This window comes from Ailuropoda melanoleuca, chromosome 12 (genome assembly GCF_002007445.2).
Source record: "Ailuropoda melanoleuca isolate Jingjing chromosome 12, ASM200744v2, whole genome shotgun sequence".
NCBI lineage: Eukaryota > Metazoa > Chordata > Mammalia > Carnivora > Ursidae > Ailuropoda > Ailuropoda melanoleuca.
The window spans coordinates 68,561,061-68,574,839 of record NC_048229.1 but is presented as its reverse complement, the minus strand read 5'-3'; the positions used below and the strand labels follow the sequence as shown (position 1 = coordinate 68,574,839).

General features: G+C 56.4%; 1 protein-coding gene across 1 annotated transcript in view; it reads right to left on the bottom strand.

Annotated features, from left to right (window-relative positions):
• MTSS2 (MTSS I-BAR domain containing 2) overlaps positions 1-12,275 on the bottom strand; it is a 14,356-nt gene extending 2,081 nt beyond the window's left edge. Inside the window, exons 1-14 of the mRNA XM_034639039.1 lie at positions 11,775-12,275; positions 11,610-11,683; positions 10,715-10,799; positions 10,537-10,628; positions 10,377-10,451; positions 10,082-10,090; positions 8,999-9,156; positions 8,473-8,580; positions 7,481-7,578; positions 5,746-5,968; positions 1,178-1,252; positions 669-845; positions 323-488; positions 3-245 (exon numbers count right to left, since the gene is read on the bottom strand). Coding sequence (XP_034494930.1) covers positions 3-245; positions 323-488; positions 669-845; positions 1,178-1,252; positions 5,746-5,968; positions 7,481-7,578; positions 8,473-8,580; positions 8,999-9,156; positions 10,082-10,090; positions 10,377-10,451; positions 10,537-10,628; positions 10,715-10,799; positions 11,610-11,683; positions 11,775-11,896 — 1,705 coding nt within the window. The 5' untranslated portion in view covers positions 11,897-12,275. The remainder of the gene's footprint in view (positions 1-2; positions 246-322; positions 489-668; positions 846-1,177; positions 1,253-5,745; positions 5,969-7,480; positions 7,579-8,472; positions 8,581-8,998; positions 9,157-10,081; positions 10,091-10,376; positions 10,452-10,536; positions 10,629-10,714; positions 10,800-11,609; positions 11,684-11,774) is intronic.
• Positions 12,276-13,779: the final 1,504 nt, after the last annotated feature.

The window sequence follows — 13,779 nt, the reverse complement described above, 5'->3', positions numbered from 1 at the left end:
GCGCCTGGAGAGCGCGCGGCGCACGGCGGGCTTGGTGGACGGTGTGCGGCGGATGGTGGCCACGCCGGGGGGCGCCCCCGAGGCGCTGGGCAGCCCCGCGGTAGAGGCGGGGCGCTTGGTCTGGATCAGGCGGCGGTAGTTCTGGGCGATGTTGCTGTTGCGGGGGATGGTGGATGACTTGTCGAACTCAGCGGGGCCCTCGGCCTCCGCGTCCCCGTTCACAGAGTAGCAGTCGTAGTCGGAGCCTGGGGGCACGGGATGCAGTGGGCCGGGGCCAGGGCTGTGAAGGCCCCTGTGACCCAGCCCCGGCCCCACCGCCTACCTTGGGAGGGGATGGTGTCCTCGGAGCACGAGGGCGTGGTGGTCTGCGTGCTGTAGCCGCTGGAGTACTGCAGCGAGTCCCGGCTGCTCTTCTGGTGCTCCAGGCTCAGGCCGCGGGTCAGCACCATGGCCAGGTCACTGGCCGCCGGGGACACCTCCTCACCGTGCTGGGGGTGGTAAGACTGCAGGCTGAAGCCTGGCTCCTTGCTGCCCCCCTCAGCCCTGATTGCAGGTGGCTCCCGCCAGGGGTAGGGGGCTGGCCCCGAGACCACTTGCTGGGCCTCCTGGCACTGACCTGGGAGGGAAGCTGGGGCCCGGGCTGGGCTGCCAGGGGCGCTGGCGCCTACCTTGGCTGCGATGGTGGCAGGGGACATGCGAGGTCGTGGAGCCTCCTCTCCGCTGGGGCCTAGGGTGCCCCCGCTGGCCAGGCCTGGCTCCGTGTCTCGGGGGTGCTCTGTTCGGTCCTTCCTCCGCTGCAGGCTGGTGCCCGAGGGCTGTTCGTGGGGGCCCACCTTGGCCCAGTCCTGCAGGGTGTGGCAAATGGGTCAGGGGGCCCTTGGCCCTGCCGTCCATGGCGAAGAACCCCCTCACTATAGTTGAGGTTCAGGGTTTTCAGGCCCATATGGGGGCCTCAGGCTCATGATCATGGCCAAGGGCAGAGCACAGAGGGTGCCATAACCCCTCAGTCCCTCTGGGCCCAGGGGTAGGATGGCATGTCCCAGGAGGGAAAGATGTGTTGGGAGTGGCTGCAGGTGTGCCCAGGCGGCTTCTCCTGTGGGGAGCAGGCACTGTGTGCACCCCCCGCTGATTGACCCTGGACCCTCCCTGCATCCCACTGCAGGTGGGGGGCACTGACCGAGGTGGGGGAGCTGCACTCGCTAACGGACTGGCAGGTTTCCGAGGCCTCTGAGGACGCAGAGCTGGAGGACTTCTGCCATGCAGAGGCGAGCAGGCGGGCGGACGGGGCAGGGAGGCCAAGAGGAAAGGAGAGAACAGACCTGGTCATAGCGCCGGCATGCAGTGGGGCGTTCCGGCTCGGTGCCCCACCCCGCCACCCCTGCGAGCATCTGCAGCAGATCTCAGCACCCTGAGAACACACTAAGGGCACCGACCGACCCCACGGCCCAGCCCAAGAGCCAGAGGTTGTGAGAAGTAACAAGAGGACTTGCTGCTGATGGTCCAGACGGGGTGGGCCAGGGAAAGAGAGACACTAGGGAGGGCAGCGGGGCTGACGGTCCCTGTCATCTCAGAAGGGCCGGCCTGCGGGAAGGAAGGAGTCCACAGTTCATCCTGCATGTGCAGAGCTGAGCTGCCTGTTAGGTATCTATGCACAGATGCGATGTAGGCAACTGCATTTATGGGTCTGGAGTTTAGGGAGAGAACAAGGGTGGAGCCACCAATCCACAGCCATGAGACAGAGTAAGGTCACGTCGGAGGCAAGGGCAGTTAGAGAGAAGGTTCAAGGACCTCACGCACGCCCATGCTCCATGGCTGGGAAGAAGAGGAGGGTCCAGCAAAGGAGAGGAACAAGGAGCTGCCAGAGAAGTGGGAAAAAAACCATAAGCAGATGGTGTCATGGAAGTCAGAAGGACCTTCCCTGTGGAAGAGGGACGGTCAGCAGAGCTGATGCTGCTGGGGGTCCATCCGATGAGCGCATGGAAACATCCCTGGAGATCTCGAGAACTAGGTCACAGAATGGTGGGGGCGGAAGTCTGCTTTTGAGTGGACCAAGCGTGCAGGGGAGACTCCTGCCCTGGGCAGTTGTGGGGACTAAGTGGCCTGGGCAGCCCCCAACTCAAAAGAAGACACGAGAATGAAGACAAAAGCAACCAGAGTGACACAGGACCATGAGGGCTCCCTGAGGCACACGAGGAGCGCAGCACAGCGGTTGCGAGACTGGGCAAGGGCCAAGGTGAGGGACTCGCCCTGTGACGGCCTGAATTAAGGTGGGGTTCCTGCAAAGGGTCCATTATTAGTACCACGCCTGCCCGGTCAAACTCTCCAAATTCTCCTTAATTTAGACCCCCAGATTTTTTTTTTTTCAGTTTATGATGAACCGAGACCACCAAAATAAAAGGAAACAAAGCACCACAGGTGAGGATTCAGACGAAACAAAAACCAATTTGGATTCTTACCAATACAATTGTTAGAGCAAACAAAAACCAATGGAAAAAGCATTTGGAACACTCAGTGGAAAAATTCAATGTTAATTCATGAACAAATACTTAAATTGGGGATAGAAGGGAACTTCCTTCATCTGATAGTAAAGAGTATCTACACAGATATCAACATATTTCCCTTGGAGGGTGGGAGAAAGATAAGGATGCCCACGATTACCATCTCTGCTCAGTACTGACGTCCTAGCAGGGCAGTAAGGCAAGAAAAAGTAGAAAGCAAAAGGATTGGAAAGGAAGAAAAACAGCAGTCATTACTCATAGAAGACATGACTGTTGTACATGTAGGATACTCAAAAGCGTCTATAGTTATCAGAACTGATAAGTGTTTTTAATAAAATTATTGGATGTAAGATCAATATACCAAAGAAAAAAACCCAAATTTCTAAATATCAGCAGCCAACAAACAAATCCCTAAAAAGCCAATATAATTTAAAATAGCATCAACAGGGGCGTCTGGCTGGCTCAGCTGGTTGAACACCTGAGAAATAAAATAAATAAAATAGCACCAATAAACATCAAACAAACAAGAGAAAAAAATTCCAATGATCAATGTGCAAGATCTTTGCAGGCAAACTACAAAACATCACTGAGAGAATGAAAAGCCAAAATAAATGGAGAGACATGATCACTCCCCAGGCAAAACCCCAGGAGTTGCTGTTATTGTTTTTTTGATGGAAACTTACAAGCTGACATTAAGGAATACAAGGAACTGCGAAGGGCCAAAAATAGACAAGGTGATATTGAAGAATAACAAAGCTGGAAGACTTTTGTTACCACAAAATTTTGTATAAAGTTACAATATTTAAGGCAGTATAGTCTTGGTATGAGAACACAAATCAACCAGCAGTACAGAATACAAACTCCCTACAAACAGCTACAGGTACATAGATAATACCTGATTTATGACAAAGGCAACACTATAGTGCAGTGGGGGAAAAGACGGCCTTTCCAATAAACTGCCAGTTAGATATCTGTATGGAAAAATGAACCCTACCTCATATCACACGTGTGTGCACACGCGGCACGTGCGTGCGCACACACACACAATTCCTGATGAGCTGCAGATCAAAATGAAAAAGGTAAAAGAAAGAGGGTTTTTGAGAAAAATATCTTTGTGACCTTGGAGTACACAAACATATCTCAGGATGCAAAAAGCACACTTAGAAAAATGAATAAATTGAACTGGACATCCATTAAAATTAAGAATTTTAGGTCATTAAAAGAATCCATTATGAGAGTAAAAAGGGAACCCACAGAATCAGAGAAGATCCCAGATGAAGGAGTTGTATCCATAATATAAAAGAAGTTCTAGGAATCAATAAGAAAAAAAAAAAGACCTAATATAAAAATGGGCAAAAATGTGAATAGTTCCTTCATAAAAGAGGACAGCCAAGTGGTCTTCAGAAGTATGAAAAGGTGTTCAACCTCAACACAGTAGGAAAATACCTTCAAAGTGTGGGGAGAGAATAACTGTCGCCTCAGAATTGTGTCCCTGGCAAAACTTTTAAGACAACAAAATGAAGCATGTTTACAGATAAACAAAAATTGAAAATTTACTACTATAGATCTATTCTAAAAGAACTTCTAAAAGATATGCTGTACTTTATAAAGAAGAAAGACTTTAGGTGCAAGAAAAAATGATGAACGAAGAAATGTATAAACATATGGAGAAATCTTGACAAATACTATATGTACAAAATGATAGTGAAATTGAGAAGAAAAATGTCATTTGTGAGTGTTATAAAAAAGTAGAGAATAACATACAATAGCTTATAAGTTGGGAGAAAGTGGGTAACTAAGTTAAAATATTTATTAAGATCCTTGAATTATTCAGGAGGTGAGAGCCTTTGTAATGATGTATGCTAAAATTTCAAGGTACCCTGTAAAAGAAAAAAATTGACTATAACTGATAATCTAGTAGGGGGGAACAAATGGGAAAAAGAAAAACAAATGGCAAGGGAAGAGACAAAAGAGGCACAGAAAAAAGCAGAATGAATAAAAAGAAAACAGAAGTCCAAATATGTCACTAATCACAATAAATATAAGTGGACTAAAAATACCGATTAAAACAATAGAGATTGTCAGACCGTATAAAAGAACATCTAGGCATCTGCTGTTTATAAGAGACTCATCTAAAACATAAAGATATAGTGAGTTTAAAAGCAAAGAGATGGGAATGAGAATATTAATCTTGAACAGAATACAGCTGAGATAGCTGTAGTGATATCAAACAAAAGAGACTAAAAGCATTACAAGGAACAGAAGATCAACTACATCATGTTAGAAGATTCAATTCACTATGAAGAGATGACATTTTCAACTTGTATGCACTTAATAAAAGACTCTCAAAATACATATAGCAAACATCCATAGAACTATATAGGAAACTATAGAACTATATAGGAAAAATTAAATATAAAATTTTTCAATCATATGTAAGTGAAGCAGACAGAAGTGAATGGGAGAAATGAGGTAGAGATGGTCAGGGCAAACAACTCTTTTGAGAAGTTCTGTTGTGAAGAATACTAGGTGGCTGAAGGATAACATTGGGGGAAGGGAGGGCTTTTAAGACGCATGATGCTAGAGCTTGTCTGTATACTGATGGGAATGAGCCAGCACAGGGAAAGAGACTGGAAGTGTAATGGGGACATCCTTGAGCAAAAAAACCAGAACATAAAATACTGAGCCCAAATGGAGGCACTAGCCTAGATGGGGAGGAATAGCAGACTGGATCCAAATGCAGTCACTCCTGACACTCTGAGGATAGCCCCCTGGGGCAGGTGGCCTGACCTCCTTTTGTCTTCTACTGTGGTCCCTCTGTTTGCCCATCTCACTGAGGCTGCAGGATCTGAGCCTTCATCCGAGGAGATCCGTCAGCCAGTCTCTGGGTTCAGAGTGAACTGGCCCAAGTGTGTAGAAGCAGGAGGATGTCCTGGGGCTCCTGGGGATGCCTTTTAGGGCCAGCCACCCCATCACAGCAAGCCTATGCATGGGGAGGGTCACAAGGGATCAGAGCTGCTAAGCAGCCCCCTCGGGGCTCCCATGGCTAAAAGATGGCAGTAGGTAAGGAATCAGGAAATGGGGAGGAAGTGGGGCCACAAGAGCCCCTGCTCACACTGCTGTGGCAGATGCCAGCTGCTCTAAAAACTTGTCCACCTCTCCTTAGCTGGGTTGGTCCCCAGTGAGGTGGTCCTGGGGACCTCCAGGCCAGTCTCAACAGCTGCAGGCCCTGCAGAGACCTCCTCACCTGGCTGGTGATGTCTGAAGGCATGGGTGAGGGGGGCTTGGAGTACGTGGCGTCCTGGGAGACAAAGCCAGAGTCGTGGGAGGAGACGCTGGAGAGGCGGGCGGCGGCGGTGGCTGGCTGTGCCAGGCTGCGGTAGCGACAGGTGGAACTGGGTGAGTATGTTTGGGCACCCCCAGGCCACGGGGCTCCGCCACCCTTGGCACTGCTACTGCTGCTGGGGGCACTGAGGGAGTGAGGGAAGGGGGACAGCATCCAGACAGGGAGACACAGGGTGCATGTGGAGGGAAGGGTGACAAGACGAGGGTGAAGGAGAGAGGTGAGGGGCAAAGGAAGGAAAAGACAATGTCAGACTACAAGTCCTGAGACCTGGGTGCCACAGAACAGTTGGGTTCTGGGATGGGGCAAAGGGGGCCCAGGCAGGGGACAGCACCCAAGAGCTGGCCCAGTACCTGCCCCTGGAGCACCCCAGTGTTCCAGGGCATGCCCAGGGCCAAGCAGTCACTTTGCTTTCTACTTTGCCATTAAGAACAGTAAACCTTAGATTGGTGATGGGGAAACTGAGTCACTAAGCATCAAACCTTGTTCCATTTGGGCTAGAACCTGACACAAATCTGACTGTTTCTGGACTGCCTCCTTGAAGTCTGATCTTTGCCATCAAATCCTAACTGGATACCTAGAATGTGGTGATGGTCTGTGTCGGTCCTGGACCCATCATTGTTCTCATCCCCTCAACCCCCTTGAGTGTGTCCAGCCCTCCGTAGCTCACATCCTCTAGGCAACCATTTCACTCTTGGGCAATGACGTTGCCCTCTTTCTGAATGTGATCCTGAAGCTACTCAGCCCCCACCCTGGCTCATGGGTGTCCTCTGCCATCAACCCTCCCTGCTGTGACAGACACCTACCTGGAGTCCAACAGACCCAGGCCCTCCTCCCTTGACAGGAGCGGCTGATGGCCATGCCTGGCTTACCTCCTGTGCCCAGGCGCCCAGCCAGAGATGGTTCTGAGGAAGGGGAGCCTGGGACAGAGGGGCCTCCCTCATGAGTAACTCACTCTGTGCTCACTGCCCCCCACCTGAGGAACCTTGAATCTTAAATGTCTCCTCCAAATGCTGTCCTAGTGCCAGCCCTGGAGGCGTCTCCGATCCTGAGCCTGCACGGAGATGGAATGAGACTTCGGGGGCCAGCAGGGGCTGGGGTGCAGGCCGGAGGCATCGGCCGGGAACCAGCACTCAGGAGCCAGCCTGGTTGGAGTGTCCCTTACCTTGTGGCCTCAGCAACCTTCCCAGAAGCGTCTGTGTCCCTCCCTGATCTCAGATTCTTACTATCCCTCCACCCCCACCAACTCTGCTGGGCTGGGCAGAGCCCCGTCGTGAAATGCCAGGACCCTGTGCCTCAGTTTCCTCTTCTCTGAATTGGAGACAACACCCATACCTGATATGGCGGTGTTAGGATTCAGTGAAGAAAATGCATAAAGCACTTGGCATGGCCCCTGGCACCCAGCGACTCCATAAACAAAGCCGCTCTTGCCCCCGCTTCCCACTACCACATGCCTGCGCTGGCAGCAGCCTCGAGACGGGGTACGTCTGTCCTTACGCCCACATGCAAACTCCTCTGTGACGCTGTTGTGTGATTCTGGGGCCCGACAGCAGATCCTGATGCAGCTCTGCTGGGAGCCTACGCATCCCCTCCTCAGGGGCCCCTGACCCTCCCTGCCCTCCATCAACCCCGCACTGACCTGCACATGCTGGACTTCCGTGAGCCGGAGCCGCTGGGCGACGACGGGGGGGTCTGGTAGGACCAGCTATAGTCTGAGCCCTTCAGGTCTTTGATCACCTGGACAGGGACAGGCATGGGGGTTACCGGAGGCAGCCCTCCTCTGCAGAGAGCCTTCTGGTTTTCCAGGAGTCCCCACGGAGAGCTGGTAGGGCCAGACACGCCCCCTGCCCCTTCCTGATTGAGAGCCAAGCCCCACAGCAGACCCTCCAGGGGAGTCTGGAAGCAGGGCTGCCAGAGGAGGGGGGGGCAGGGGAACATCAAGGGAGACTCTGCCCTCCCTGCTTCTCAGGGATGCGGCCTCCTCCTGGGCCAGGCAGGGGACATGGAAGAACCAGGTGTTAATGGCAGAGGAGCCAAGAGAGTGACCGTGATGGAAACCATGGGGTTCAAATCCTGGCTCTCCTTTGTCCGTTGGGCAAGTTTCTGGAACCTCACCGGCCTCGTTTTCCCCCGTGAAGAGCAGCCCATGGTTCCTGTCTTGCAGGGCCATTGGGGGTTTCAGTGGGATAGCCGTGGAAAGTGCTCGGCACAGTGCTGGCACACAGTAGGCACCAGTTGAGAGCAACACCACGGGCCTTTCAGGTAGGACTGACCCTCGTGCAGTGGGAGCACGGTGGTGAGCCGAGAGGGTGGCAAGTGTGGGCAGCTGGGTCTGCTTGTGTGCCTGGGTCTGGGGGAGGGGACAGGTTCTGCATGGGGATGACAGGCGTCACCAGGTCTGGCTTGCTCAGGGTGAGCCCCAGGCAGACATGGGACCTCCCCGATTTGCTCTCAGACTGAGGCCCCCACTGGGTCCTAGGCACACCACCCTGCCCCTGGGCAGGTGCTCCTGGATGTCCTACAGCATGTGTTGGGACATGTCTGGTCCTCTGTCCTCTTTTTTCCTCTACTATCCCCAACCAACAGCACGCCATCCCCTCCCCTGTCCCCTAACCCCAGGACTGGCCGCACCTGCTCGCTGGCGGGGGGCAGCTTGTGGGGTTCCGCTGTCAGCACCACCAGGTCGTCGATGATGCCCTGCAGGTGGGTGATCTCTCCCAGCATGGTCAGCTCGCCGTTCTGGGGAAGCAGCGGGTCAGACCCACCGGCCCTGCCCCCCGCCACCCTGGAGGAACGGGCCTCCCCTGGCTTCTCTCCTCTCACCCAACACTGCTTGGGTCTGACGGAGGCTGGAACTGGACACCCTGGGGCTAGTGTGACCATCTGTCCAGACCAAATTAGCACATCATGAGCTAGGAGACCTGTCCTTGGCTGTGAGCACGCGGCTCTGAAGGGACCCAGCCAGGTATCACTGAGAAGTGGCCAACGGGTCAACCCTGGGCCCTGGTCCAACCTGCTGGGGCCTCTGAGTCACCCAGAAGAACCCCCACCAGTGGCTCCCAAAGCCTGACTCTTGGAATTTCCTGATTCTGGGAGACCCTTCAACTAGCCCAACGGCGGGGATGCTGAGAACACCCCTCTGACTCGAGGGACCCACCACCACAGGCTGTAGGAACGTGATGAAGGTGCAGAAGCGCCCACGCTCCTCAATCAGGGCCCGGCGCACTGCCTGCTTCTCGGTCTCCTCCAGCAGCAGGTACATGTCGTTGACGTCCTGCAGGGCGCTGTCCAGCTGCGGCTGCAGGTCTCCTTTTCCTGGAGGGGTTGGGAGGAGAGGCCGCGCTGGGGATGCTGGCCCGCCTCGCCGTGTGCATGGCTCAGGCCCCGAGGTGCAGTCCCTGGCCGTGGGGCTGGGCCCTACCATGGGGGTCTGGGGACCGGGGAGGGCAGCCAGGACTCTGGCACTTGTGCCGGGGCTGGTCCCAGAGCAGGCAGAGAGGACAGACGCACACACCAGAAAGACACCAAAGCTGCAAAGCCAGCTGGGACCTGGAGTGGTCGGACCACCGGGAGCCACCCTGGGAGCAGGTGTGCTCAGGCAAGCCCAGCAGAGGCCTCCAGAGCTGAGACTTTCATCCCCAGGATACCTCACTGCCCGAGAGCGAGCAGCCCCTCACCGCACAGGGCACAGCGAGAGGGCGGGAGCAGACAAAGTAGAGCCTGGGAGCTCAGCTGCAGGCCAGGCCACTGAGGGGTGCAGGGGTTAGGAGAGCTAGGGGGTGGACCCCGGGGGAAGGGAAGGGGTTTGTCACAGTTGGGCTCCCACTCAGCTCAGGGAGTAATGCACAAGGACAGCAACAGCGACACAAAGCAGCAGCGAGAGAGACAGAGAGAGGCAAGAGGATGATGTAGAGATGATGAGACAGGAAGTGAGAAGGCGACAGGTAACTGGGCGGGCCTGGTGGGAGTGGGGCAGCCAGGGCCTGTGCCCCCCACCCTGCCCGCTCCAACCCCTCTTAGCCTGGCAGACTGACCCAGCAGTGGCCTGAGACTCATCCCTGGCCAGGGACCCCCAGGGCCCCAGGAGGACTGTGCCCCGGGCCCCTCCCTCGCTGGACCGACCGCCTTCCTCGCTCCTCCTTGGCCTGGAGAGGCTCCTTCCAATGGCCCTGAGCTGGGGGAGACAGACAAATGGGACAAGGACGGGAGGAGCAGCTGGAGGGACGGACATTTGACTTACCAAGTAGCTCTACAGGAAGGATGTGGGAGGAGGAGAGGAGGAGAGACAGAGAAAGAAAGAATGTGTGAAAGACAGCCGGATGGAAAGAGCCACTCCTGGGGCAGGGGTGTGGGGGCCTGGGCCAGGTCTGGGGTGCAGGGAGCCTCCCTCTGTCCCACCCAGCAGGTTGGAGGGTCCTGTATCCAGGATAGAGCCCCTCTAGCCAGGATGATGTCTTGGGGCACCCTCCAGGGTGTGGGGGATATGGAGTGGGGCCCCGTGGGGCTACGTTTCCATGGGCCACTGTGGGCTCTACCTTTGCGTGCTTTCTTCTGCAGCTTCAACGTGTCTGAAGACTTTTTCTTGATTTCATGCCGGGCTCGTTTATACTCTGTGCACAGGGTGAGAGAGGAGTGCTATGATGGGGGGGCTCTGCACAACGGGGACAGGAAGCCCCGCCCGAGCCCGGGGCCTACCTTTCGCGTGGTCCTTGTCCAGCTGGTTGGCCGACTTCTTCCAGTCCTCGATGCGCTCCTGCAGCGGGTTGATGAGGCTCTCCAGCAGCGCGCTGTGGGAGGGGCAGGAGGGCCAGGGTCACCATGAGGTCTCCCTGCGTCACCCGCGCCCGCCAGTCCGTCCGCGGCACCCACTCACTTGGTGAACTGCCGCAGCTTGGTCTCGATGCTGCGGTGGCGCATGCACATGCGCGTGAGCGCCGAGCCAATGTCCCTTGTGGCCCCTGGCGAGGCAAGCGCGCAGCGTGGGAAGGGGCCTGCCGGGGCATCTGCAGTCCCAGCCTCAGCCACGAGGGGGCGCGCCGACCACTCAGGCCTTGCTCGCAGCCCGCGCCCCGCTCCCAGCACTGCGCGATCCCGAGAGGCGATCCGGCCGTCCGTGCGGAGGGATTTGGTCGGTTCTCAGTATTTGCCAAGACTCTCCGCTGTGCCGGACCAAGGCCCTGCCCATGCCGGCCGTGCCTGCCTGCTGCAGCTGCAGGTGTTCTGGTGGGCAGGCCAGTGCTAGAGACCGTCCAAAGGGCTAGCCCAAATCCCCTCCAGCCCTGGTGAGAACCCCCTCCAGGTGCCCAGAGGCAGGCGTGAGAGTGCGAGCAAGCGCCTGCTACCTTGGTTCTCAGGGGCCCAGATCCTTGCTACTTGGACTAGAAGGCAGAGGAGACGCCACGGCCAACAGGGGACTGTCTGCCCCTGCGTGCTCTCGGACGGGCAGATGCGAGGGGGTGAGAAGATGCCATGGTCAGACGCACTGTACAGAAGGCTGAACAACTGTGGTGAGGGTCGGAGCTGGCCGCCCACAGCAAGAACGGAACCCCCGCCGCAACATCCCTGTCACCGTTCACCCACTCCTGCCTGCATGCCACTAGTGCTAAGAGGCTTGCTCTCTCAACGACCAGCCTATTCCATCAGGGAACAGAATTCAGGGTCCCACCTCTGGGCCCATGTCGTCTCTCTGGCTTACACTCCACTCAGCCTTTCCAGCCTCCAAGCCCAACCTGGGACATACCCAACCTCCAGCCACGCCCCCTCCCCACCTCGGGTGTTGGTGGCCATGTCTGCCACTTTCTGGAAGGCATCCAAGAAGGCCACAGCAGCCAGCACAGTGGTCCTGGGGAGATGGACAGTGGGATGGTCTGTGGGTGAGGTGTCCTATCCTCTGCCCATCCCCTCCCCAGCTGGGGCACCCTCGGCAGCCTCACCTCAGCTGGGAATGCAGCTTCGTGGCCTTGGAGTTGAAGTCCTCCCAGATGGGGTAGGAGCTCTGCCGAGGAGATGGAGACATAGTGAGATTATGGAGGCTGTAAGGCTGGGCTCCCCACATGCCTCGGTCCAGATTCTGGGCAGTTTCTGAGAGAGTGGCCCTGCCCCCATGGAGAGGGAGGCTCCTAGGCCTTCTGGGATGACAGAGGACCAAGGACAGAGCCACAGGGATTGAAGAAGGCCTGGCCCCGGGAACACGTGCCTTTCTTTGCTCATCCCTCCCTCCTTGACAGTAAGTCTGGCCTACTGTTTACAGAGGCCACTGTTTTGGCCTACATCCTCCCTCAAGGGAGATGGAAACAGAAAATGGCAGGTTCTGTCTCCTCGGGGCTCCCCTGGGTTCTGGTAGGGGTTCTGGGCTGAGCTGTGTGAGGGGAGCCGTGTCCCTGTGGACACAGGCAGGATAGACCACACAGCAAGGGGAGCAGAGGCCCAGTGTGCACCAGCAGGGCTCAGCCACGCCGGGTCTCTAACTGGGGCCTCTGAGGGCACCCACCCTGGGCCCCGGAAGCTGCTACCGGCCCGGACACCCATCCATCCCAGGCCTGGGGCCTGGGGAGCCTGTGACTGCTGCAGGGCCCAGCAAGCCTGCCCAGGACAGCCAGGCCCCAGGCTGAATGGGGCCTTGTGCGGCCAACAGAGCCATCTTTCTCCACCCCCAGTTCCCCTCCTCTCCTGGGGACACAGTGTGGCCTTTATCCCAGCCTGGCCCAAAGCTCTGAGTTGGGAGGGGGTTTCCCAGTGGGGAGGCTGGGCTGTTGGCGACCAAGTTGTCCAGTCTAATCAAGGGGCTTTTCTGGCTAATGCGCCCTCCCATGGTGCCTGGGTCCTGAAGAAACCTCAGCCCTGGCCTAAGGGCCCTGTGGAGGCCTGGATGCTTGCAGGGGAGCCCAAGGCCAGCAAAGCCCCAGCCCCAAAGGGCTTCTAACCCTCCCTTCAAGTAGGCTGGGGTACTCAGTGCTGGGGAAACAGGGAAGGCAGAGACCCCCGCCCTCAAGGCTTCAGAAGGAGGCCCTGCCAGACTGGAACCCAGGGGCAGGTTTGAGATGGCCTCTCCAGCTGAGGACAGCCTGCAGGGACGGAAAGGAGACAGGACAGCTTCTGACAGCCTTAGAAACTCCCTCCCCTCCCAACCCAGCACAGCCAGTGCCCAGGGAAAGCAAATATTTGAGAAGTTCACACAAGCTGGAGCGGGACGGGGTAGGCTGTGGGTGGGCTGTCTCCATGTGCACACAGTTCAGGGTAAAGGAGCCTGGTAGGTTGTCCCTGGCAATCCCAATGAGCTGACCCTCACCTTGGCACCCCAAGAGTCTTCTGAAAGGTGGCATGCTCACATCACCTCAACATCCCAGCCCCGAAGCCTTGCTAAGACCTCCAGGGAGAAGAGACAATGCTGAAGAGGCAGGGGTCCAAGGGCAGTTGTCCTGGCCCCCAGGACACCTTCTCGGCCCCTCAGCAGCCTCTGGGCAGTCTCGGAGCACAAGGGATTAGGTGAAGCTGGGGACAGACAGGTTCCTACCCCATGACAGTCCTTAGGCTGAGGCCCATCTCCCCGGCCTCCAGCCAGCCAGGCTCACTCCATCCCAGACCCTTACCCCCTCAGCTTTACCAGTGGGGAGGGGACAAGACAGGGCATGGGGGAGGCCTGGCCTAGTTCCTCCTCAGCAGAGGGACCCGAGCACCTTGGTCTCTAAGGACCAGGGCTCCATCCCCACTGGTACGTAATTCATAAAGGACCCTGGAGATGAAGAGGTGTGTGTGTGTGGGGGGGGTAGCTGGAGCAGCCAGTGTCCAGGGTAGTGTCTTCAGTGTTCACCTGGGCCCATGCCCCCACCCTGCCATGCCCTGGCTGTCAGGCTCTAAGACTCTGGGTTACTACTAGTGGCAGTGACCGCTCCTGGCCACGCCGGGCACTGTGTGAACGAAGCCCATTGCACTGGGAGT